This window comes from Mycetomoellerius zeteki, unplaced genomic scaffold (genome assembly GCF_001594055.1).
Source record: "Mycetomoellerius zeteki isolate Tzet28-1 unplaced genomic scaffold, Tzet1.0 scaffold12, whole genome shotgun sequence".
NCBI lineage: Eukaryota > Metazoa > Arthropoda > Insecta > Hymenoptera > Formicidae > Mycetomoellerius > Mycetomoellerius zeteki.
The window spans coordinates 1,118,982-1,145,254 of NW_017256126.1; the positions used below are offsets into that span (position 1 = coordinate 1,118,982).

The following is a 26,273-nucleotide window of genomic DNA, read 5'->3' on the forward strand; positions in this document are numbered from 1 at the left end:
ATGAGTAGGCTGGTCGGACGCTTGTATTCGCCTATCTTTAAACGTTAATATCTCGTTAAATATTGCGTCAACTGCAAAATGGTACAAAACTGTTTTGTTCCCCTTGAGCCAATCTACGTCCCCATTGTGTTTCGATCCGTTTTTTGGAGACACCCTGTATATATATATAATTTTATAAGATAGTGACCAAAGAAATAGATAAAAAAAGTTACAGAAATAATTAAAACCATCCTAAAACTATTACATTAAACCTAAAAACCTAAAGGAATTGCAAAATGATCTACCATCGATTAAACAACTATATATTCTCATCTCTACTATTACTACATGTTTTTTTTATTTCTTTCTCCTCTTCGTTGATGTATTTCGCAACATCTTCTTTTGCTTAAACGAGGCGTTGGATGGCGGACTAGTAATCCGTAGATCCGAGTTCGATCCCATCCATGCTTCACATACGCAGAAGTTTGGAGGAATTTTCTTAAGTTAATTGTTACTGCTCAATATGGCTCCACTCACGGAGCAGAGGTTCAATTAAAAAAGAAGGAGATTGTGAGTTATATGTGTGAATCGGACCGTGGTCATTAATAATCATCGATATATATATAATAGATTGATAGCAAATTGTTGATCTAGGTGTTTTGTACTTCCATTTATTTAATTTTCGACCACATTTTTAAGTTTAATTTATTTTAAATTTGCCTATTTCGAAAGAAACGTAAAGGAATGTAAGCGAATAATTTTATCTAAAACTCTTTCTCTCCCTTTCTCTCTCTCTCTCTCTCTCTCTCTCTCTCCTCCCACCTTCCCTCTCTTTTTCTTTCTCTAATATAAATGTGTAAGTGGTTGTTATTACTTTCAGAATTTTAATTATATTTTTTGTGCGTGTCCTAATCCTACCAACGGGCTTCATTTTATGAACCGTGGTTTTGACATTAGAACTCAAGAACTTCCTATTTCTGAAGTTGAACAAACAATGCCTCTGTTATCCGAGAAGGTTGTTACAGAATCCTTGGATCCATATGCAGCGCATGGTACTGTGATCCTTCATAGTGGATCGGAAAACCAAAATAAACGATAAAGAAGACACTAAGAAGATAAGCGATTATTTAATATCCATCTAAATGTTAACGTGAGATTTCTCATATAGAAATCATTTGTAAAATTATTTAAATTTTCGAAGATTCGAAATTCTAGTTTTTGTAATTTTGTATCATTATAGTAAACCACGAAGCATGAAAATAAACATCTGCGGCAAAATCCACAGCAACGTATATGAATAAAGAATGCGACTTTCCTAAAGAGAGATAAAGTTTCTTGTCCTGTGGTCTAAATTGAACATATTCTCTGAGCACGCAAAGGAGGATGGATAAAATTACCGAATTTTGGCCTAAATGATAGAAACTTTCTTATGTATGTTCATTCTTATATTTTTTTAAACTTATCGTTAGATGACTTTCTCAGAGTTATCCCTCTGTTATATTTGTTAATGTGTGTATTGTGATCTATCTAATCTGATCGGAAAACCATATGGGGGAGGAATAGATAGATAGGCAGAACATTAATAATAACAGAGTTTGACTTCCTCCTCATTGTACTCGACTGCGATGCTATACAAACAAGTTGGCAATATTCGATATAGTAATTCCTTGCCTTATCATATAAATACAGTGCTTTTTGAGATTGGCATCTCTATAAGACATTACTTAAGACTGTCCTAGAATAAGAATAAATGAATATCGCGAGGCGTCGAGTGGCTCCTCACTCGATCCGCGGACTGATAATCTGCGGGTCCGATTCCATTTGCGCCTTACATATGTTTTTTCCGCATTGTGCTTCTAGTTAACGTATATTTACCGTATTATATTGACATATATAATTTAGTAGCGCGACTCCGCCATTTAATCTCACGGATGAATTGCTGTCCTACAGCTTGTTAAAATTATCCAATATGTTGGAATACGTTCTACCCATCTTTGTCTGTTCAGACTTAAGCGGGGAGCACAGACTCTTGCATGACGCGTAATGCATAAGAAAATGAACCAATCAAAGTCCTTCGTTTCCTTCCTTTCCATGAAATAAAGAACTGTGATTGTTTGAATTTCTTATGCCTTTTGCAAGAGTCTGTGTTCCTCGCTTTATCCGAAATCATCTCTACCGTGCGTGTCGCGCGGTGCGTGCACGGAACTCTCCCTCTCTTCCCTTCAGTGCTTGAGAGAATGATTATCCTAGAACGCTAAATAAATAGCTCTCTCTCTCTCTCTCCCCCCTCTCTCAAAATTCTCCCTCCCCAAAAATTGAATTTTATATATAAAAAGAAATCGCATGATTTTCAAGAAGTCATGCTCACATTCATTATATAGTGTATAAATTTTTTTATAAGTGGAAGCATTTATAAAAAATCTTCAAGGCTAATTTCGTTTTTTAAATGGACTGTCTTGTATTTGTGCCATTGTGTTAAAAGATACATTTAACTTTGCGTTCAAATGTATTATTATTTATCATTGCTTGATATAAACTTAATAAATAACGAGATATTTAAGGAAATAAAAACTAACAAATAGTTGGAAATTTAACATATTAGATAAATATCGTAAGAAAAATGTATACAGACGATATCATTCATACTAAATTGAATAACATGAATGATAATGACTTACTCGTGTTGATAAACATTAGTTAGGAAATACCGCTGGCTCATTCATCTTACTACATTTACCTAAAACATTTATTTCCAACTCTTTGTTAATTTTTATTTTCTTGAATGTCTCGTTATTAGGTTTAGGCCAATCAATGATAATACATTTGTACGCAAAATTAAACATACCTTCTAACAATGACCCAAAAAATATAACATTCTATTTAAAAAACAAAGTTGTTTTTTAAAAAATTTACTATGTAACTATTATATATAACAATTTTTTTTACAAAACTTATAATTTACAAGTTTTTCGAAATGTGCAAGTTAGATGCCTCACTGTATAATATATGTGAAATATCAAAGCTTCAGTCTTTTTTTAAGTTCAATTTACTTTGAATCAATCCATTTTGATATTAAAAAAAAGAATGCTGAATTTTTTATCGAATTTTTTTAATTAAATTTTTTAATTTGATATGACTTTTGTCGGAAAAATTCATAAATAAGCATTAATATTATAATCTTCAGCTACCGTTGTTCGCCACAAATCGCAATAATATGGAAGATTTATACTAGCGAACAATTCTACGAATCTATTGCGAATCGTGAATTGCAAATAACGAAGATTACATTTATATATCTTGTCTTTCTGTTATAATCATTTTAATATAAAGCTTATCGTCAGTTCGCTCTTTCCGTTTCTTAAAGTTGTGATTATCGTAATATAGAATAAGAAACCTAACAGTCTTCAACAGATATCGAATACAAAGATCTTTTTCAGAGTTTAATATCCCGTAAAATAAAAATAAAGTGTCTCGATTTACTTAAATAAAGATGACGGATTATCAAAAGTATCGTAATAAAAAATTTTACTGAACTTAGAGCCTCCTTACGGAACTTCCCCTACTCGACATGTAGCGTACCCCTCCTTTAAAATAAATACGAGCGATTCAGAGCAGTAAGTATAGATAAACATAAGACAGGGAGGAAAAAAGAGCTCAAAGAAATAGTAAAAAAGAGAACAACAACCCTGAGAGCAAGCCGTACAGTTCGCAAAAACCGCGAATGAGGCAGGTAGTAACAACGGCTAGAATCAAAGTATAGTTTTCCTATATACTACCTATTACATTAATTAGATGCGTCATCTCTGTATTTAAAAATACTAATAATATTGCGTTGAATATAAATATATTATCTGTTATAATTAGTAATCAATATTATTCGAATAGTCCCGCTCTAAAACCTTCACGCCCTACCTTCGTTTTGTGTGTTTTAAAATTGCGTTTCCGTTCGTACATAGCTTCTCCCAACTATACCACCGTCTCATAATCTAAAATATATGTATGTACATATAGTTGCGGCAAAGGCAGCCATTAACTCTTTGTAACCCTTTCTTTTTTCCCCTCCTCCGTCTCCGCGCTAGTATTTAAATTTACTTTTATCCATCTGAGACTCGTTAATATAATAAATTAATTAGCTCGTTTAAACCAATCGTCAACAACGCATCGATTATATTTACGTGTCCTGTACAAATGAAATGTAATAACCGCTTTTCCTTAACACCTCGCATATACTTAAGATGTTTTAATTCACGCTTTAACTTTAGTTAAAAATCAATAAGAGTAAGGAATACAATATTAGTAGTAATAATTATAATTGATATACTAATGGATCTTATTTCGCATCGTTATTTATCGGTATTTAGTCTATAAAATAAGTTGTAAAAAACAGCCGTAGATAAAACACGTCGCTATTATTTGCCGCTCCCTCCTTTGCAAGTTAGGTATTAAATAACGCGTTATTTATTTAGAACAACCATAGTGCTTTTTTCATCACTTTTTCATCTATATATTTTTCTCTTACGAATTTATCGCTTGAATGTTCGATAATATGTTAACTATTTAATTCTTTAGTTGCAAACCGTATATACATATTTCCAAGATGAAAAACTAACATTTTTTTTTTAAATTAGAATTTATTTTTATTACAAATTTCTTAACCTAAATTGGATAAAATAAGCAAATAAAAGTTTGAATAAAACATCATCAAAGCTCTTTCTTCTTACTAAAATTTATGACATCGTTATACTGTATATTGTATATTAGAATTTTATTTAGAATATACAACTTAAAATATAGTAAATTTATATAATTTATATAAATTTATATTATAATTATGATACATTTTTATTTTGTTTTTATTCAGAATTTTAAAACAGCCGCAGCTAAAGGGTTAATTAGTTTACTTTTTTTATGTGCATTTTTAGAGGTAAAAGTGTATGTGTGTGAATATGTATTCATGAGTGTATATGTTTATTTGTATGTGTTTCTTTTTCTTTGTATTACTATAATAATTAAGGTGTAAAATTGGTTGTTTGATTGAGCTCTCTAGTCGCATTTTTGTTTCATTATGTGTTCAAGTGTGTTATTGCGTTGATCCCAGAAATTCACACGAGTCGCGTTTATTAACACTGCACTCGTTTCTTTTCACCTAATTATCGTGGACAATACTGACTTTTTCTCCGCGATATATTTCATCGCAGACGAATAAGAAGTTACTATATCAGATTTATAACAAAATGCAAAGTTCTAAATTGAAATTCGACACATCGATCGATATATTAATAAATATCATAAAAAAGAAAAGATTGACTTATTCTACAGCTTTAATGCAACGCGATTCAGCACTTTATTGTCAGGATACGTAACAAGCATTAATGACATGAACGGCGAAACGAATAACGGAAAGAATACGAAGAAAAATAAAATTAGCAGTCGATCATCTTGCACTTAAGATACAATGAAGCCTTACACTGTCATTCGATGGACAAGGAAAACAAAATAAATGGGCAATAGTAAATTACGTTATATGAGATCACATTTATAACGCTTAACGAAATTGCTGGATTCTGTAACCGTAATCTATTAATTACACCTTTATGTGTGGTATAAGGTCTATCTTGGTGAATTATACATTAGCATAATACTCGCCATTCTCATCGATAAAGTAAGACACAACGCGACCCGCTCGGTAATTAAACATGAGCATTTGGAGAGCACTCTTCCGAAATATTCCTCGTTTAGATCTATGGTAAATCCTACAGAGTAAATACAATTAAGTCATATATTTAATCAGGTAAACTTTTCAGGTCGATATCCCCCACCGAGACATATCCACACGATTACAATATACCCCTCCCTCCACCTTATCTATCAATGATCTCGTTCTACTGATCTAAAATTTAAACACTTATAAGCTTCAGCGCATATTTCATAATTATCGTCGACAGTAATAATAGTGTAATAGTAATAGTGTAGTTGTAGTACTTGCAGTAGCAATAGCAAGAGTAAACACTCATAAGTATTAATAGTAATAATAGATGTATATAATAGTAATAATAATATAGAATTAATTATAATAGTAACAATAATAATCGTAGCCTTAAATGTGCCTAATAGTTATTATAAATCGGAGGTAAAAAATAAATCAGTTTCCACGTGCATTTTACGGTATGGTCGAACAGAAGCCAGTCCGCCGGCCACACACTAAGTTCTTATAATACAATTTGTAAAAATATTTGTGATTGTTTGTCGGTTTTTTTTCTTCTTATCCCCTCCCTTCCGCGCTTTGTATCATTTCCAAATCGTTGGAAGAATAGGAAAGTCGCTAAACTAATTTAAGGAATCAGTATTCATAAACAAGAAAGAGTAGAAGAGAAAAAAGGAACTGAGGGAAATACGTATTTAAGATATTACTAGTGATATGACATGAAAGTAAAAAAGGACGTCTGCAGAAACCGCATCCTGCTGTGTGTCAAAGATTTATATAGATATACATACACCATATTAAAATGATCTATATATTGTACACTATTCTCTGTAGTCAGCCTGTGTGTCGTCTTACTTAATTATCTCATCAATTACTCGTTATATCATTTTTCATTTTTCTTCAATTATCTGGTATAACAACTATTTAATAAATACAAGATCGTGGAGGGACGAGTGTCTCGAATGTGTAAGTCATTCGCGCTGACTTTCCATCAGAGACCATAGTTTAAATATTTCTTTCGTTTGTGTTCTTATCATCATTTGTGTTACATACACCGTCTGCTAACGGTTAGGAAGTGAACAAGCATCGAATTTTGTTCCCCTGAGAAGAATTTTCTTCTCGAACGAAAACTTATTCACCTCCATAATAAATGCCATTAACGATTAAATGATTAGCATTCTTGATTCTTTACGCTCGCTTTTACTTTGTTTGCACATTTTAGAATCTCCTCCTTAGGATCTCTTTTAGCTCATTATGTATTTTTACAATTTGTTATCACGCTTCCTTTCGTCCATCCCAGTGCCATACAAACTTCACTTGCCTCATGGGTGTGTATTCTAACATTGTCAATTTGTGTATTTTATTTAACATTTAATATTTAATTTATATTTTTTATCTGAAAAAATTATATGCTGTTCTCGCGAGTGATCAATAAAAAAATCAATATCTGATAAAAGCTTAAACACTTTCTTTGATGTTTTCGTTTGCCAAACTTTTTGACAAGATGTGTTTCGATAGTAAAAAAAAGATATCTATATACTAATTCGACCGCTCGCGAATAACATGCCGGCGTAAACAAGAGACATTCCCTTTTCTGTCGTCTGCCTGCAAATCTTAGCGACTTTTTTAGCGAGCATTTTATTGTATAACTAATATTGTTAACTCTAATTTGCGGCTTCTACAAAAATACATTACATAGTGCCAAATTCCTTAAACGACAAGTCTTTTCCTAAATAGCATTTTTAATGTATACAGAAACGTGAATCAACAAAGAATGTCTCATGTCATAACGCAGATTTTACGATCAATATATAGTTTATCCTGAATTTGAAGAAATAACCCACGAGCAAGGCCAAGCCATTCAGCGCATCTCTCCAACTCGAGTCAATTAAAATGGTCATGAGGTGGGCCACTCTTTAAAATCGAAGCCTTGCTGGCCGGGTTTAGGAGCGCTTGCAGCGTACCCACCTTGACTATTTTCTCCTCCTTGATACGAACGTTGAGGATAAGAAGTATCAGCGTAATTACTGTATGCAGAATATCCAGTATAATCTGGAGTCTTGGCTGAACTGCTGCTAGATCCTGGAGCACCTGAACCGGTATTTTGCCGCGAATACATGTCACCTGCAACATTTGTACATAATATTAAGTCATTTTGTTCTAACGGGTTATAAATAAACGTAAAGAAAGTAAAATTAAACATCATATGCTTAAAAAATTATTAAAACTAATTATTTGCGACATACATTTAGACGATATTCTACTTTATACTATCTAAATGTTATATTTCAAAATCAAAGTAAATAATAAAATTGATATACACATAAACTATTATTTTTATATATGTATAAAATAATATAATAAATAATAGTAATTAAAAATATGTATAGTTCTTTCTTTTCTTACATTTTTCAATATTAAAAAGATAATGAGATATTAAGACATAAATAATCAAATATTTTCGCTATATAACAAAGATAGATTTTTGATACTTTTCAGATAATATAACAAAAACTATTATTTTATATCGCTTGTGTAAGATTGTAAAAAAAACATTATAGCAGTAATAGCTTTTTGTTTAAGAAAGTCTTAATCGTTAAGTTCTTTTTAATATTGTATTTAATTACACTTATAATACATTACATATATATATATATAAACTATATTATAAGTACAATATAAATATACAAATATAATTAAACATATATAATATATATGTACAATATTATTGTACATTTTTTTAAATAAAACAAAAAATTAACGAGACACTATTATATTGTTCAATAATTTTCATAAATACTGCAAACAAATTTCATTCTATAAACATCTGCGTATAAAAAAATTCGCACCTGTAGTATCTAAAAAATTATAAAATTAATTTACATTTAAATCGGCTCTATCACAACATCAAGATAATGAGATCAGTATTCCTGTGTTGATGTACAATGCGATTAATTTATCTTTCAATATAAATCTTTATATAAAAAAATAAATCCACACAATAATAAATTATAACTATATCAAAAATATTTCAAGCAACTTATAAAATATATGATTCTTATTATAAAAAAGCACAATTCTAAAGGTAATAAATCATATACTCGAGATAACTGCTATACAATCATGCATTTAATATCAAATAACTATTACAATCATCTACAATAATAATAAATGTATGAACAAGCTATTTTAACATCTTAAATATATCTCACATTTCATTATACATTTTTGCTCAGAATTATTTACAGATTGAAAAAATTACTTTAAACAACAAATATTATAGAAATGTCACAAATATCTCGTATGTTTATAAATAACGAATTGACATCAATTATAGATTCAACATTACAGTTGCAGAGAAATATGAAATGTGTACATTAACAATAAAAAGCACTAAATAGACATACATTTATTACACACAAGCAAAGATATAAAAAATGCTATACTGATCTCAGGATCTTAAAGACGAATTGATGTCAGTTGTATAACTTCTATTTTCTTTTTAAATTTTTATAACTTACAAACACAAAAAACAGCTGATTATTATTGTACATTTCTTACGGATCACATTTGTTATTGTCAGTAAAGACATCAATTCGTCATTAGTCAAATAGGCGATAAAAGGAAACAGAAGGAGAGAGTACAGCATATTATCCTGCATTACAAATTGTCATAAAACATTAATTTTCTTAGTTAACTTTCAATGTTTGTAAAGTGATTATTCTTATTATTTATAAGTTATAAAAAAAATTATAACATGCTCTCAACTTGGGATAAAAATATCTTTCGAAAATCTATTCTAAATCTGTTATGTATAATAGTATGCAATATATGTATATACTTCCAATCATAAATGGTTAAACAACCCGATAAATGGGTACTGGCAGGGTACATGCTATTTGAGAATTTAAATGTAAAAGATATCCGGAAAAATCAGACTAACAAAATGTAATAAAAAATTTTCAAAGGAAAGGAATACCTAGGATAGATGAGGACTTTTAAATAAAAAGAACTATGATTTGTTGACGTTACGGCTCAGAAATTATCGTTTCTAATGCTCGAAGCATGATCTAGATCATGTAGCGAATAAAATATGAAATAATAAAATAGATGATGGGACCAGAATAGCTAGGCGAGTGGCAGTGCGTCAAGCGTACAGCAAGCATTACTTTCGATCCAAAGAATGAGCAATATGCAACGAGTATATAACTATATTCGATTATTTTCACTCAATTCAACTTCAAGCAAAAGCTAGTATCTATATAATACTGTTTTCTGTACTTGCACACACTCACAAACAAACACACAAACACACGCACACGCACGCACGCACGCACGCACGCACGCACACGCACGCACGCACACACACGCACACACACATATATATATAGGTATACATATATACGTATGCAGGAAAAATATGAATGTATATAACATAAGTACATACACGCACACATATACATATATACACATATATATTTTTTTAATAAATTCTTTGATAATATAAAGTTACTTAAATAAAAAAGATAAGATTTCTTTAGATCTATACACTCGTTGTGAATAATATAATACAAGTCTTCTTAAGTCTTAATAATATTAAAATAATACAAATTTTATTCTACTTCCTTCAATCTTCATCGTAAAATAGTTGTCACAAGGTGTGTCAAACATATCAAATTTTTAACTTATTAATTATTATTAGAAACTGAAGTATGTGTTAAACAATTTTTTATTGGAACTATACATATATATTTATAATCTGTACAAAAATAATCAATATATATTTCATTCAATTAATATATATATTTTAAATTTTATCACCTTTTACTTTCTTTTTAAAAACAGAATTATTGTTAAAATCTTACAACTATAGAAATGTTAATATAAATATAATGTTATAAAAATTCACCAAGCAGAATATTAGAAATTGTCCCATTATTAAATTGTTAATCAAATTATTAACATTCATGTACTATCAGATGAAAATATCGCAGTTAATAAAATCAGTTATGAGAATTGGAGGAAGTGCATACATCAAATACAAAAAGAGGAACATTCTATATGTTGAAAGTATCAACTCTTTGAGTACAATAAAACCATATATACATTCAACGAAACATCGGTGGTCTACGGATTTATATATAAGTTCGACGAAAATCATTGGCGTGGCCTATGGACTCAAATATGCGTTCGGTGAAAGTCATCTGCGTAGCCATGGACTCATATATGTATTCGGCGATGTCTCCTTTATATTCTCATTGCAAAAAAAATACATAGTCCGATCACAGTCGCGAACAGCAAGTGCATCCATAAAGAACGTTCAGCTTGTAAGTGCTCCGTACTCAAAGAGTTAATTCTCCCGACCACTGGACATATAAAATTAGGCTAGTATAAGAAATTACATTGCTGTAGCTAGGCGCAGAATTAGGTCAAAATGGAACTAATTGCGATGCCAAAGGGTGGAAAGAGGAAAGTTTGTTTGATTTGAGCTTGAAGACTCACCCTGCGGGCCAGAGGGGTTCGAGTTGGAGTTGGGCTGCGAGGAGTTAGGCTGAGGGGGCTGGGGTGGGGGCTGGGTCCCAGGAGGAGGCCCATTCTGTGGCATGTTCCAGGAGCTCCAAGAGCCCCCAGGCCCGCCTCCCGCAGCCCCGCCAGTACCCGCCGTGGGCCCGTAGCCCCCTGAAGCGGCCGCCGCCGGCCCACCTGCGATCATCAACCACACAAAACACGTGTCACCGACCGCATGTCATAGCTCACATCATCTTTCTTACCACTTTGTTTAATTTATATTACTATTGTTTTTCTCTAATTTGTTACAAATATAAAGCTGTCTCTATTTTTTTAATGTTAAGAATGCCTCTTCGGCGACTTGAACATTCATGCTTGGTTCTCTTAATAAATAGCATGGAAGAAGAAGAAAAGGAAGAATTAAAAGCAAAGATAGGCGATAACAATAATTATATAGGATAATTTAGGCAAATACACTCCAGTGGAGAATACACTCCATTTCTTATATCTTGTAAACTAGAAAAACAAACAAATATCTATCTGATCGAGCATACGCATCTCAGCACATCTAATAAAAAGTTAAGAGGCACAATGTTGCAACCATTTCGCAAACATTTATTAGTTTTCATTTAACTTTCTATATTTTGAAGTTCTGAGCTATATAGTAAAAATTGATACAAATAAAATAAAGTATTTTATGTATATGTGAATTTTATCAAATACAAAGTGCATCATTGAAATTACTGGATAAGGCATTTCCCTTTCAATTTACAAATACGCCCCAGTAATTTGATTTAAATAAGTCTCTTTCTTATTTTTATTATATTATTTGTAGCAAATATCAATTTCTTCTTCTTCTGAAGACAAATTTGTGTTTAATAAAGACAGTATTGTTAAATAGCATATGCTGATTTGTAAATATATATTTTATATATTTCCTAAATATATCTGATATTTTATAAACTTTTAAACTTTTAAATGTATAAAACCAACACGACTAAAATTTACATAAATAAATGCAGCTTCCCCTTTATAACAAATGTAGAAAAAAAATAAAAGAAAATTCTACAAAAAACGTAAAATTCTTTCCAAAAAATTTTTTAAAGACAAAATATTAAAACTTTATTTTTGTATTAGTAATAAATGCTTTTTCAAAAGATCGAAAATAGGTTAGTTTTTAATCTTTAATTTAATTAAAAATTAAAATTTTTAATTTTGTTATAAAAATGTGTTATTAAAATAAAATAAAGTTTAATTTCTAGGTCATATTTTATTATATGATTTAATCAATTTTTCATCCTTTTTCTAATTTTTCACAAAAGAGCATATTTCCTTAACGAACAAATTGGGCGTCTTTTCTGAGACGCTTAATGAAAACACTTTTAAATATTATAAATATAAAATAAAATTTGTTTTACTAATATTTCTATGTTTTAATTTTAATCTTCCTTATTATTACATAGGTAAAAAGAGTCTATATGTATAATAAAAATATAACTCCGACTTACAGATTGTGATATATTAACGTTCTAATAACTGTAGAGCGTATTTGCCTGAACTATCCTATAGAAAAGTTGCTCTTATAGAAAATATTATTAAACATGTGTATACACAACAACATTGTATAGATTACAACACAGTATAGGTAGCTTCTCTATTTTATAATACATGAATATGACATTTGTTATATATTATGAAATGTAAGCATGTGACATGTTATCATACTCAATGTTAGTATTCGCTATCTCTAAGCATATTAGAGATAGCATCCTATTTTTAATATAGCAATTGGTGCTTTAAGATAATTTAGTGTTAGAGATAAGTGGAGAGTAAGAATATTGTTCTAATATAAAAACAGAACCTGTGTAAAAAAAAAAGATTTAGATTTAAGACTTCTGCCTACTCCCTACGGCTCTCCTGAATTGTGACGTCAAAAGCGAGAAAATACATTTTAAAAAATTCTTGCAAAATACATTAAAAGTCGATAGGAGACACGGTAGAAATATTGAGAAAATCACAAAGTTATTTATCATCAAAAGAATTGTCACAACTTACTACAAAGTAATTTTTTGGAAAAAAAAAATGCAAAATTAAATATTTTTTTATTCCGCTATAATATAAGGTGCGGATAATCTATTTATTATGTTTTAAGGAACAAATTGTAAAATGTGGCTCTGTAACTTTCGTACGTTCGTAAGAAATAAGCTTAAAAAAATTATCTTGTGGTAAAATATTTCTTCTAATAAAACAAAATGTGAAGAAGAGTACAGATATAAATCTGTATCACGAATAAGGTGCAGATGAATTAACTCGTCATGCCTTTTGAGCCTTAAAATATAAATAATTTGTAAAAAACTAACATTTGATACTGTAGATTTGTAAAATATATCAAAAATATCCTTTGAGTTTTAATAATAAATAATTGAATTGTGCCTATATATAAATATATATATGTGTATATACAGGGTGTCCGAAAAGTGTAGAAACGGTCGAATATCTCGAGAAATACACATCGGATCAGAAATCTGAAAATATCGTATTCAATGTTTTCAAAAAGCTATCTTTTGACATCTAACACGACCCCCCCACCCCCACCCGCTGTGGGTGAAAGAGAGGGTAACTTTAAAATTTTAAATGGGAACCCCCATTTTTTATTGCAGATTTCGCTTCTTCAGAAAAAGTTACATAAATTTTACCTATTACAAACATTTTTTTGATGACAGATGGCGCTGTAATCAGCGAAATTAAAAAATGAGTCTAAAACGTTTAAAATATCTCAAGAAATACTCAAAGGATCAAAAAAATAAAAATGTACGTATTCAATGTTTTCAAGAAAGCTATCCATTGACACAAAAATTCTATCCCCCACCTACCATCCGCTGGGGGTGAAAGGGTAGGTAACTTTAAAATTTTAAATGAGAAAACCCCCATGTTTTATTGCAGATTTCGCTTTTGCAGAAAAAGTCGTATTAACCCTTTAACGCCGAGATGTGCTGAATTTCGACATGGATTTCAACCCCCAACAATTAGCAGAAAAGAACGTAGACAAGTATCGAAAGGTCCATTTGTATGTAATAAGGTATCAGAAACGTGTTCCCGATAGTTAAACTTCGAAAACGTGTACTGTATACAATTTTCATTTTTCGATTTTGAGTTCACAATGGCGCCTATAAGTTCAAAATTTTTCGAAATCGTACGGCGAGTAAATTTGCAAAAAATATGCCCGAATTCGATTGAAACTTGTTACTCGAGGGTTTTTGGAATCGCTGATTACGAATGTGAAGTCAGAATCCAAAAATTCAACTTGACGTACCTACAATGGCAGACCAAGTTTTCAAAATTTGAAGTAGCGTCCTTTGCCTTTGAATATAATATTTCAAAGTTTCCCGATTCTCACCGCGAGAAGGTGGACGATTTTTTTTTGTTTCTTATTTTTTTTTTAGTTTTTTTAGAATGTTTTTAATTTTTTGTTTTTTTTTTAAGTTTAATTTTTTTTATTTCCTTTACTGGATTTTTTAAAAATATGTACATACATATGTATATATGTCAACTACTGAATGAGATGTTCAAATTGATGCCCCTCAGCAACTTGACAATATCCCAATCGTGCATAGAAGTTATCATTAACTTTTTGCAGCGTTTCTCGAGTATCGTATTAGAACATTGGATTATTCTTTCTTTTAACTCATCGACCTCCAGGGTGAGAATATGCTCCGTTGAGTATTTCTTGAGATATTTTAAACGTTTTAGACTCATTTTTTAATTTCGCTGATTACAGCGCCATCTGTCATCAAAAAAATGTTTGTAATAGGTAAAATTTATGTAACTTTTTCTGAAGAAGCGAAATCTGCAATAAAAAATGGGGGTTCCCATTTAAAATTTTAAAGTTACCCTCTCTTTCACCCACAGCGGGTGGGGGTGGGGGGTCATGTTAAATGTCAAAAGATAGCTTTTTTGAAAACATTGAATACGATATTTTCTGATCCGATGTGTATTTCTTGAGATATTCGACCGTTTCCACACTTTTCGGACACCCTGTATATATACAGGGTGGGGCATTTTAATCACCCCAGGCGAATATCTCAGAAACTAAAAGAGAATACAAGAGAATAAATTAAAATGCCCCACTTTTTAAGAATAAAACATATTGTGTTTCTTCTTAAATATGTTTTTAATGCTTCAATATACTTTAAACAATATTATAAAAAAAAACATTTAAAACATTAAAAACATCAATTGAGCACGTTTTAAAACACGTTTGAAACACTTTTTTACCAACCCTAGTATTTTGTAAGAATTTTTGTATGTACTTGCTCGCTTCTACCATTACAATCCAATATATACCTGGTATATTTGTATCTAATAAAAAAATAATGATCTATTGAATATAAAAATAATAGAGAATTAAAATAATTATAAAACAGTTAAATTCGTTACTATAAAAATGTAACGATGTTACTGTTACAAACAGAAAAAAATAACGATCGTTATCAAAAAAAGTAATAATAACGTAAATGACGTTACAGGAAACGTGTTACTTCCTAACTCTGCAAATCTATATATTTAAAATTTTGCGGAAACAAGATAGAAAATTTTAATGCAGTCCAGTACTGCGACAACAACAGCCCCTTTATCGATTTCATTTTAAATATATGTATATTAATTTAACTATAGAATACGAACAATAGCCCTATTCTTTATAATTGAATTGCTTTCTATCTCGTCTTTGCTAAATTTCAAATATATATATATATGTCTCATTGTACACAAATGTACACTAACTGCATTCAAAATACAAAGCCATTCAGTGGTTCTTTATTATGATTGGTTTATACATTTAGATCCAACAAAAAATTAAGTGCAAGAACCAATCATATTAAAGAATAACCGAAATGTTTTGTTTATTGAACGCAGTTTACTAGTTTTTATCTGTAAAGAACAAACCTCATGACTGTAATGAATAAGTAGAAGCCTTAAATAACGAAAAAAAGACATGAAAAGAATTAAACTTGAAGAGAATCAAGCATAAAAATCTACAAACAAGATTATGAAGATCAATATTTTAAATACGCATATATTTGAAACATATATGTATTATGTCAATCCAAACCAAGCGTTAAAGTTTTATTTACAATACTTGAGATATTTAGTCAAAATTATAAAATAATTATATTTATATATTTTACTATATAATAGTTACTAATATACAAATATTGTATGTATACAAAAGTGTATAAGTTGTATAAACATTTTACATAACTTATCATATATAAAATGTTTATAAACATTTTATGTACGTATATATATATATATATGTTTATATATATAATATAATGTACAGAGCGTCCCAAAATTCACGAATTAAAATACAATAAGAAAGTTTTCAAAAAATTAAGTAAAAAAATTATTTATAAATTTTTATTTTAAGCAATAATTTGTGGAATAATAAGGCTTTATGAATATAGCCAATTACAGACAACGTTTAGACGGACTACGTTTAAACACGCTGAAGTGAGCGCTTACTAATACTACCGCACACGCGATTCTTGGTAGCCGTCTACATGTTGTCCGTAATTAATCATATTTAAAGCCTTATTATTTCACAAACTATTGCTTAAAATAAAAACTTACAAATAATCTTTTTATTTAATTTTATAAAAACTTTCTTGCTGTAGTAGAGTATCGCGAATTTTGGGACATCCTGTATATATGTACATACTGTATACATGTATATATATCACATTCCTATAATATAAATATAACATAAATCACAGATTTTTGTTATATTTATATTATAGCCTAGAAAAATTAAAAACTAAGGAAAATAAGTTATTTCTAAGAATATTTATAAAACTAACATTCTCTCTTTTTACGTTATATTGAAGTTATATAATCTGCTTTTTATATAATAATAATAATAATATACAAAACACATAATATACAAAACACATAAGTCTGGGCTGACATAATTACTTTCTGTTTTAACTTTCTTTATATTAAAACCTCTTATATTTTTTCTCAAATCTTTCTGAAAACCTCCAGGGGGCATCGTACAAGTAGATCATATTATATTGTGATTTATAGATTTCTCATGTTCTTATGTTTTTCCGTGTCTTCTTTTAATCTCTCTAAGTAGGACGGAAGGGGGATAGGAGCAGGATTAAAGTTGATATTTATTTAAGTAAAATTTTATCGCTACCTAAAATATAGTGTAAACGAAGTTGATACTTTAGAAAGACTTCAACAATTTTAGATAAATTATTCTAGTAAATATTTTCTAATGCATGATGATGTAAGTGCATGTATAAATTTTAACAATATTTTTATAAAATTTATTTCTTCAGTACATTATTTATATCAACGTCGTTCACCATCATGTACCCTGTACAAATAATATGGTACAGTAATTCATTCGATAATTTATTAATTGCTCAATAATGAATTTTTCTTAAAAAATCTCTTCAATTTTGCTAGTTGAATATCAGCTATATATCAGTTAATATTTCACATCAACGACATAATTAATAAAAGATTGATAAGAGAGAAAGAACACTTTTTTTATGTATGTTAAATTCTTTTCACATTTGCATACTTCGGTAAATAAGTTATTAATATTAGATAAAATCTGTTAAATTACATTAAAACTGTCTCATACTATGTCGCAATCGATTGAATCAAGACCTCGATTAATATTTGCTAATAAACAATGGATAGAAAATGTGACTTTTCGGAATTATATTCGAACTCACCATAACTTCCATAACCTTGGGTAGCTGCAGCAGGTTGAACATTATAGCTACTACCCCATTGATGCGGTGGCGGCGGCGGGATTTGCTGCTGCTGCGGCGGTCCTGGTGGTGCACCCCAACCCTGAGCATTGTACTGGGTGCTGTATCCCGCATATCCACCAGTTTGAGGACTGGTACCCCAACCCTGATATTGTTGCATCATATTACCAGGCGGACCCATGGGTCCACCCATCATGGGTCCACCCATCTGACCATTTGGTCCACCCATAGGCCCCATATTTCCGGCCATTCCCATTGGCGGGCCACCTTGCTGAGGTGGGCCCCATTGACCCTGATGACTATCGTTCATTTTGCTCGATGAGTCCCGCGGTTCGGCTCTTTTAATCTCAACCTGAAATAAATAGATACCACACAAATGTACATAAAATTTCTCTTTTTTTAACAAAAATAATTAAGTTTTATATTTGTATAAATTATTAAATCAATTTTTGGAAAAAATGATAGGAATTTATCATCTACAATTATCTTTATACAAATTATTGTATATTTTAGGCTAACACGTTAATTAATTTGATATTCTGCACTAACGCTTGTGCTATCTTATATAAAAATAATATTTAACTCTAATTATAAAATAGAGATTCATTGATTGGACTTATTGTAAACGAACACATTTTAGTGTAATACTTATATATAAATATTTAAAAATATTTATTACACTTAATACTATTCAAATTATAAAATTAATTTAATTCTATCCCCAAATCTACGTATAGATTAATATACGTATATATTAATATATATACTAATGTTCGTATTAATAAATAATTTATGTGACTAAAATTTCTATATAATCTTAATAGTCTCAAAAGAGAACAATATTAACATATACTTATTTTCTATCTTTTGCATAAGGTCACACATTAATATGGTGATTGACGTGTATTGACGTATTATACCTGCTTTCCATTCAGGTTGACAAAATGTTCTGCGACACAACGGTCCACTGCTTCTTCATCCTCAAAGCTGAGAAAGCCGAATCCTGTCGTCCAAACGTGAGAGAGTATAATCAAAAAATGCTCGCCATAACAATACGAGAAAGCAGTTTTTACAATGCATAAAATATGCACACGTCCAAAACCCCAAAAAACAACTTACAATATCCAATCTTATAATACTTATTAAATAGATTTTGTCATTTACATTAGTAAATTAATAAAATAATCGCTTTTTATATTGCGCAATGTAAATTCATGGTAATTCTTGGCCATGATTTTTACAATACAAGATTTAATAAATCAAAATCAATAATTCAAAGTCCATTAGAACGCTACTATTTAACGTAACGCTAATTTATTTAATGTACTGACAATTTCCTCAAAAAGAAACCATATGCTAAGAGACAGACAGTAGAGGCTAAGAGAGATTATAGTGCTACATGACTATTGGCTGAGCACATCTCTCATGTTGCAACAAATTTATCGCAATATAACATTAAAACGGTGTTTATAATAGAATAATAAGCCTCAAGCCATAAAAAATTAATCAATCACAGTCAAATGTGAAGAAAATAAACTAGAATTAGTCAATTTCTTATGACTTAAAGCTTATTACTTTATTGTAGACACCACTTTAGGTTGTTGTGACTTTTTATGAAATACTTCGAACGCAAAATATTTTAATATTACGAAAAGTACAAAAAATTACAATAGATATAAAAATCAGTAATTTATTTATTATGTTTACAATTCGGTTTAAAAATTATCCAAACTTACTTTTTTTATTATAAAATTAAATTTGTAAGATCAAAAATTAGTGAATATTTATTTACCATAAGTAATTATTATTTATTTCTTATCTATATTGATTAATGTCAATACTATTACGCAACTGATTGTAATTATTAATCTCTCTATATATAATCTAGATTAATACATATATGCATAATAAATAATAAATGTCAATACGTGGTCAAAATTTAAAAACGGAGAAATTGAGGGCATATACCACGAACGCTCGATGTTTTATAGCGGAGCTTATCTTAAAATCAATACATATAATTACAATTAATAAATAAATAGACGTTTCGGCCTTCAATTAGGCCATCTTTAGTATATAAAATTAAAAATTATAAAAAACGAAATAGTGTATAGTGTACAATTAATTTAAGATCTTTCTTTTTTAACATGTCTATATGTCAGTACGCTCGTTAAATTTATTTTTCTACTTTCTTTAGTTGCATATTTTTGAATGTATCCATCAATTTCGTCTTATGCTCCAAATTGTTATCGATAGGTTGTAATCGAACACACAGTTTCCAGATTCTGTGTTCCAGTAGACTTGTAAAGATTGGTACAATTTGGAACATAAGACGAAATTGATGGATACATTCAAAAATATGCAACTAAAGAAAGTAGAAAAATAAATTTAACGAGCGTACTGACATATAAACATGTTAAAAAAGAAAGATCTTAAATTAATTGTACACTATACACTATTTCGTTTTTTATAATTTTTAATTTTATATACTGAAGATGGCCTAATTGAAGGCCGAAACGTCTATTTATTTATTAATTATAATTATATGTATTGACTTTAAGATAAGCTTCGCTATAAAACATCGAGCGTTCGTGGTATATGCCCTCAATTTCTCCGTTTTTGCATAATAAATATTATGTTTAAATTGAGCGGACTGTATCTAAAAGTTTAAGTTAATAAACAATCGCAAATAATAGTAACAATTTTAATACTGATAATATTAAACCTTAAAATTTTCTTCTTAGATTTAGCACACGCCCCTATCTGTATTTCTTATAATCTGTATAAATTTTATTTTATAATATATGTAGTAAAAAGATTACGATGCATTATGATACACGTAGGATAAATATTATTAAGGGATTCTTTTAAAAAAAAAATTGTTTTATTACTTTTTGGTTTTTTCAAAAAACATATATTTAGGAATATTTCTATAAAGTTTTTAGAAGGAAAGGAGGGATGCAAAAAAATAATGGAATAAAAGCGGTTTGGAAGACACGTTATTCGAAATATTGAATCGCATGGCCAGAATAGCAAACAGCAAGAGATGATTAATTTTTTTTTTCCCCAAGAAAGATGACATATTTTATGTAACTGAAATAGTAGTTCAAAATCAAGTTTAATCGTAAGTTCAAAAAATTTATTAGTACCTATGATTTGTTACTATCTACATAAAAAGTACATATAAAACTTTAAACGTAATTTTTTCAATCCTACATTTTCTTAACTTAACCGCATGACTTGAAATTTTAACACAATATACAGTATACATGTAATTTTCGCCCTTACCTCGGACAAAGTTGTACGTTTATTTTTTTCTATTTTTTTTTAGTTAAAAATAATTTTGACTTTTAATACCTTTTTCTGTAAAGTCATTATTTTTCCAAATATGACTTTGTTGACTTTATTTTGTTACAAGCGAAAACTGCATCCATATTTAATAAATTTTTTCATTTTTTTATTTCAAAGCAATAAAAGATCCGGAATCTTGTTGACATAGCGCCCTCGAATGGTTGGCTGTCTTTTGTCTAATAATTGCAAATTGGATCACTCAAATTCAATTAAAAAATTTTTTGTATTTTTAAATAGATAAATAGACTATATAAATTTTAAGTCAATTGGTCGAGTGATTTTTTGAATTATTAAAAATTGTTGTAAAATGGCAGGAGAATCCTCTCTTAAACAATAATACTTCACATTAATAATGAATAAATATTTCTGTATTATCGGATGGTTTTAAAAGATTTTTTAAAAATTGTCTTGTTTTTTTTTACAACATTAATGATGGCTGACTTTATCAAAAGCTTCTTCAGAAGTAGAATATTTCGTTAATATAAAAGAAGGCGTACAAGTCTTATGTCCATTTCTACCAATATAAATTAACTTCAATCTCGGTTCAATTTACTCTCTTCACCTTTTTCTAATTCTAAAAAGAACAAGTTCGAAAAAGAATAAGTTCAAAAAAGAACAAGTTAAACTGAGATTAAAGTTAATCCACATTAAAGAAAACAAGTATTATTATATAGCTTCTTAAACGTAGCTACCAACAGTTTTCATTCACTAATAGTAATCTATCAGTCTTTACAGAAAAATATTCCAAAATAATCGAGAAATGCTTATACTTAATTGGATTTGCTAAAGCTGCGTTCCACTTAAAGTTTGCAGTGCTCATGGAATCGTTTCATCCTTATTGTTTATTAAATGTTAAACAAAGACAAATGATCGCAAACATTGCGAGCGTCAAATGAAACGCATTTTAAATTATTTTAGTCACAACCTTATTTGTAAGCATAGCAATGATGCTTAGCCAATAGTTTCTAAATATTTAATCGTTACTTATGTTAGTTCAGTATTATTATGACTAACAGTTTTTGAAGATAATATACGTTATTATCCGATTTACAAAATCATTTTTATATAAGTTTAATATAAATAAGATTATAATTATGAACAAAAAAATACATAATTATGGATAAAAAATTACATAAATGAATTATTCGATAAGATTTCTAATACATAATATCTAATAAAAAATTGGAATTTGTAAGATTTCTTCTTAATTACATAGCAAACTTAAGCTATGTATGTACAGTAACATAATTTGACAGAATCTTATACTTAATAAAACTTAGCCAAAAACGCATTATTTATCAACTGTATTTAATTTAATGTAAAATACCGCAATATATGTGTAACGTAATAACGAAAAAGGCAAAATATATTACACGAGTTAAATCAGGATATATGTAATAATTGCGCAATATATTAGATAAATTTAAATATAACTTTAAAATCTTATAACAATTAATATAAACTGCGCTAGATTAAGAATATAAAAATTAATTCTCATTAACCTTATACCAAATTTTACTGTACATCAGTAATGGGTGGGTGCATAGTGATTATCAGAATTTTTGATCCGAAAACATTTGTTTTTATAAAATCACTTTCATACCATTAGACATTTCATCTTTTTCATTTATTCACTTTTATTTACAAATAATAAAAAACCTTTTTTCAAAAATTCTGACTAATTATGATCATCATCATCGTAATAAAAATATAATTTATTCTATCGTTTCGATACACTATTCAACAGTTTCCACGACTTTTTTTAAGTTTATAACACGTATAAATTAAAAATGTTCTTTTTAAATTAGCCAAACATACAACTATTGTTCTTACCAAAAAAAAAAGAAATAAAATATGTAACACTAATGAAAACGTCATGAAAACCATCAAACGTAATGCATCAATCGGTGACTATATCTCAACGTAAAACTCAACTCACCTCTTGATTTTTTCTTTTCCTGATCATACATTATGACCACTTCCATAACTTTACCAAAGCGAGTAAAATAAGATCTTAAATCAGTCTCCGTAACGTTACTTGGCAAGCCACCAAGAAAGACTTTCGGAAAGCCACCACTGCGCTTTGGCTTTTGAAGAGTACGTGGATTACATGGTTTTGGATCAATCTGTAATGCAAAAAACATATTAACAAGATATGCTTCCTGCAACTTTCACATATGTATATAAGTTGTATTGTTTTAATCCTTAATTTTATAAAAATAAAATGTCACTAAGATATAAGAGTAAAATGTGGCTCCATATAAAAGTAGTCGATTCATAATCAAAAGGTTCAATTCTTGTTACATAAGATTATAAATTTTAATTAAATCATTAAAAATTTTAAGTAATAGGATACAAAGTATTGTAGTACACAAGACTGTGTTTTTGGAATCATAAATATATGCATCAGTAAATATGACTTTTTGCAACTTCTAAATAAGATAATTTTAAATTAAGAAGCGCCATAACGGTCAGAACGTTAAGATGTTGAACTATTGTAAATTCATTTAAATGAATTAATTTCAGAAATGATAATTGCGTGCCGATATGGTTGTCGGACTTTCAACGCAATCAAATCTGAAAATATTAATAATCCCCCAAAATTCCCCAACTTAAAAACTGTAATAAAACTTATTGCGAAAAATAAGATTGCAGAATCTTATTTAGAAAGTTTGCAGAAAATCATATTTATGATAAGTAATATTAAAATACATACCGTACGTCCGTCAAGTTGATGAGGACCATTCTGAAGGACCAAAGAAACATTAGCAGGATCGCTAAATGTTACAAATCCAAACCCACGACTGCGTCCAGATTCACTGTTTTTCATAACAACGCAATCGATAACCTCGCCATAACGGCCGAAGTAACGTTGGAGATTTTCTTGGGTTGTCTCCCATGATAACCCACCAACGAACAATTTTCTGTAACAAAATGTGATGGAACATCACTTCAGTGTCATTAATATATGCGAATTTATTCAATATACTTATATATATAATTTTCATGATAGATAAATAATGTATATCGTGGGAGGTCTTAAATCTACTTGAACGCTTATTGGAAACGCTTTACTGGAAAACTACTTTATGATATTCTTAAAGCATGAGTTACACTAGTTCTTCGATTCATTTTTATTCTTCACAATAACAATATTTAAAAAAAAATATTTTTGGATAAAGAGATCGCAAAACTGTTTCAAAAGTTTCCAAAAATGTTATTAACATGTAATTAATAGCACATGTAATAAATGTACGCTAATGTATATTTTCTCAATTTTCAAGTATATTAAATCATTTTGATACTTTAATTAATATTGTATAATGAACAAGATAATTATATATTCTGAATAAATGCGAAGATTTATTTATTATAAAAGTATAAATGTTTCAAGTCCATCATACAAATCCCCTGGAAAGTATAACTGACAATCATATTCTTTTTAAATTACGATTCAATTATGAAAAAAAAAACAACCTGATACTTTTGTTTAAATATTCATGAATAAACAATTTATATATTGCATTCTAAAGTAACCAGTTTAAGAGAAATACGTTGAGAGGTTGGATTTAAAGAAAAGGAGTGGTTATATTCCAAAAAGATAAAACTTGCTGAATCATACGAAGCATAAATATCCCGGCAGTCGACGATACGCTCAGGAATATCGAAATCAATTGATAGTATATCCAACAACGCCATTCCCCTCAGCCATCGTTTTAAAAACTCAAACACGCCATTCAGACTCGTAGGATCATCGTAGGTATCCGCGCAACGAGTGCTCTCGTTACCCCGCGTGTTTCCGACCGGCGCGAAGGCACCAGGGGAGCCTCCAGACGAGCGGAGCGGGTCCGGTCGAGAGTTAGAGCGTAAAAATAGAGAGAAACCGGCTTAAGAACGCGAAACGCTTTCGCGCACTGCTCTCGCGAATCGTGCGTTGCCGTAAAAGAATACGCGGGCGGTGCATGGGGGACGTGATGAAAGACGTGAGGGAGGGAGCGGGAATCCCGAATTTTTACAGATCCTGAGATTCGAAGTCAGCCAGACGACGCGAATACGCGGCGAGTCAACCGGCGAACCTCGTGGCAGAGCGAGGAGTCGCTCTCGCGCGTCTCGTCGTCATCGTCAAAAAGGAAAAACTCGATAAAGAATTAACAAGAGTATCGTCACTGTCCACAGCAACGTTCCATGTCGTCACGGGACGGAATTCGAGAATGCGAAGACAGAACGTTGACGAAACGTAGAAAGACTTGAGGCAGGAAAAATCATTTCTCGCGATTGCGATGCGCAAATCGCGAGCGGCAGCAACAACGGGAACGATGATGGCCCCGCCGAATATGGGGAGGCATGGAAGCGCGAAGGACGGCGAGGGGGGCGCGATATGTTGTCCGCGATACCGGGCCCCACCGAATAATCCACTTACCCCTTTTCATCGTCGTCCATTTCGGTCTTCACTCTCATAATATTTCACTTAAAACTACGAGAACGCGGTCAATTTCAGGGCGCGAGTGGGAATATGGCACGATGCTTTAGCGCGGACGAGGGTAATGGCTCCGCACGACAACGCGACGTCGGGAACAAATGTAAACGTAACGAATATCGCGCGTCACTTCCGCCTCTCGTTCTACGACGCTGGTCGAACCAGCTACCCGATTTGCAGGACCGTCGCCGCAGGGGACCGCGGGCGATTTCAACTGTTCGATTAAATTCCGAATGCTTTCTATTTATGCTCGTTTTTATCAATGTAGATTGACTTTAATCTCAATTCTTTTTTAATTTTTTACACTGAAGAAAAAATTTGCGAAATTTTAATAAATATTTGTTTAGGTAGTACTAATTAGGTAAAAAAAAATTATACTAAAATTTATCAACAAATTGAATAAATTTTTATTTAATTTGAGCGCTCAGTGAGCGATCGTGGTACTGAATGCACCCAATGTAAGCAA

General features: G+C 30.2%; 1 protein-coding gene across 5 annotated transcripts in view; it reads right to left on the reverse strand.

Annotated features, from left to right (window-relative positions):
- The window catches only part of Hrb27C (Heterogeneous nuclear ribonucleoprotein at 27C), a 63,348-nt gene extending 37,453 nt beyond the window's left edge, over positions 1 to 25,895 (reverse strand). For 4 of the 5 annotated variants that reach the window (XM_018461125.1, XM_018461123.1, XM_018461122.1 and 1 more), the window contains exons 1-7: positions 25,751 to 25,895; positions 24,047 to 24,254; positions 23,270 to 23,456; positions 18,900 to 18,982; positions 17,941 to 18,331; positions 11,186 to 11,386; positions 7,652 to 7,807 (exon numbers count right to left, since the gene is read on the reverse strand). In XM_018461125.1, the coding sequence (XP_018316627.1) occupies positions 7,652 to 7,807; positions 11,186 to 11,386; positions 17,941 to 18,331; positions 18,900 to 18,982; positions 23,270 to 23,456; positions 24,047 to 24,254; positions 25,751 to 25,788 (1,264 nt within the window). In that variant the 5' untranslated portion in view covers positions 25,789 to 25,895. The remainder of the gene's footprint in view (positions 1 to 7,651; positions 7,808 to 11,185; positions 11,387 to 17,940; positions 18,332 to 18,899; positions 18,983 to 23,269; positions 23,457 to 24,046; positions 24,255 to 25,750) is intronic. The other variant, XM_018461126.1, reaches the window with a different exon arrangement.
- Between the last annotated feature and the right edge of the window lie 378 nt (positions 25,896 to 26,273).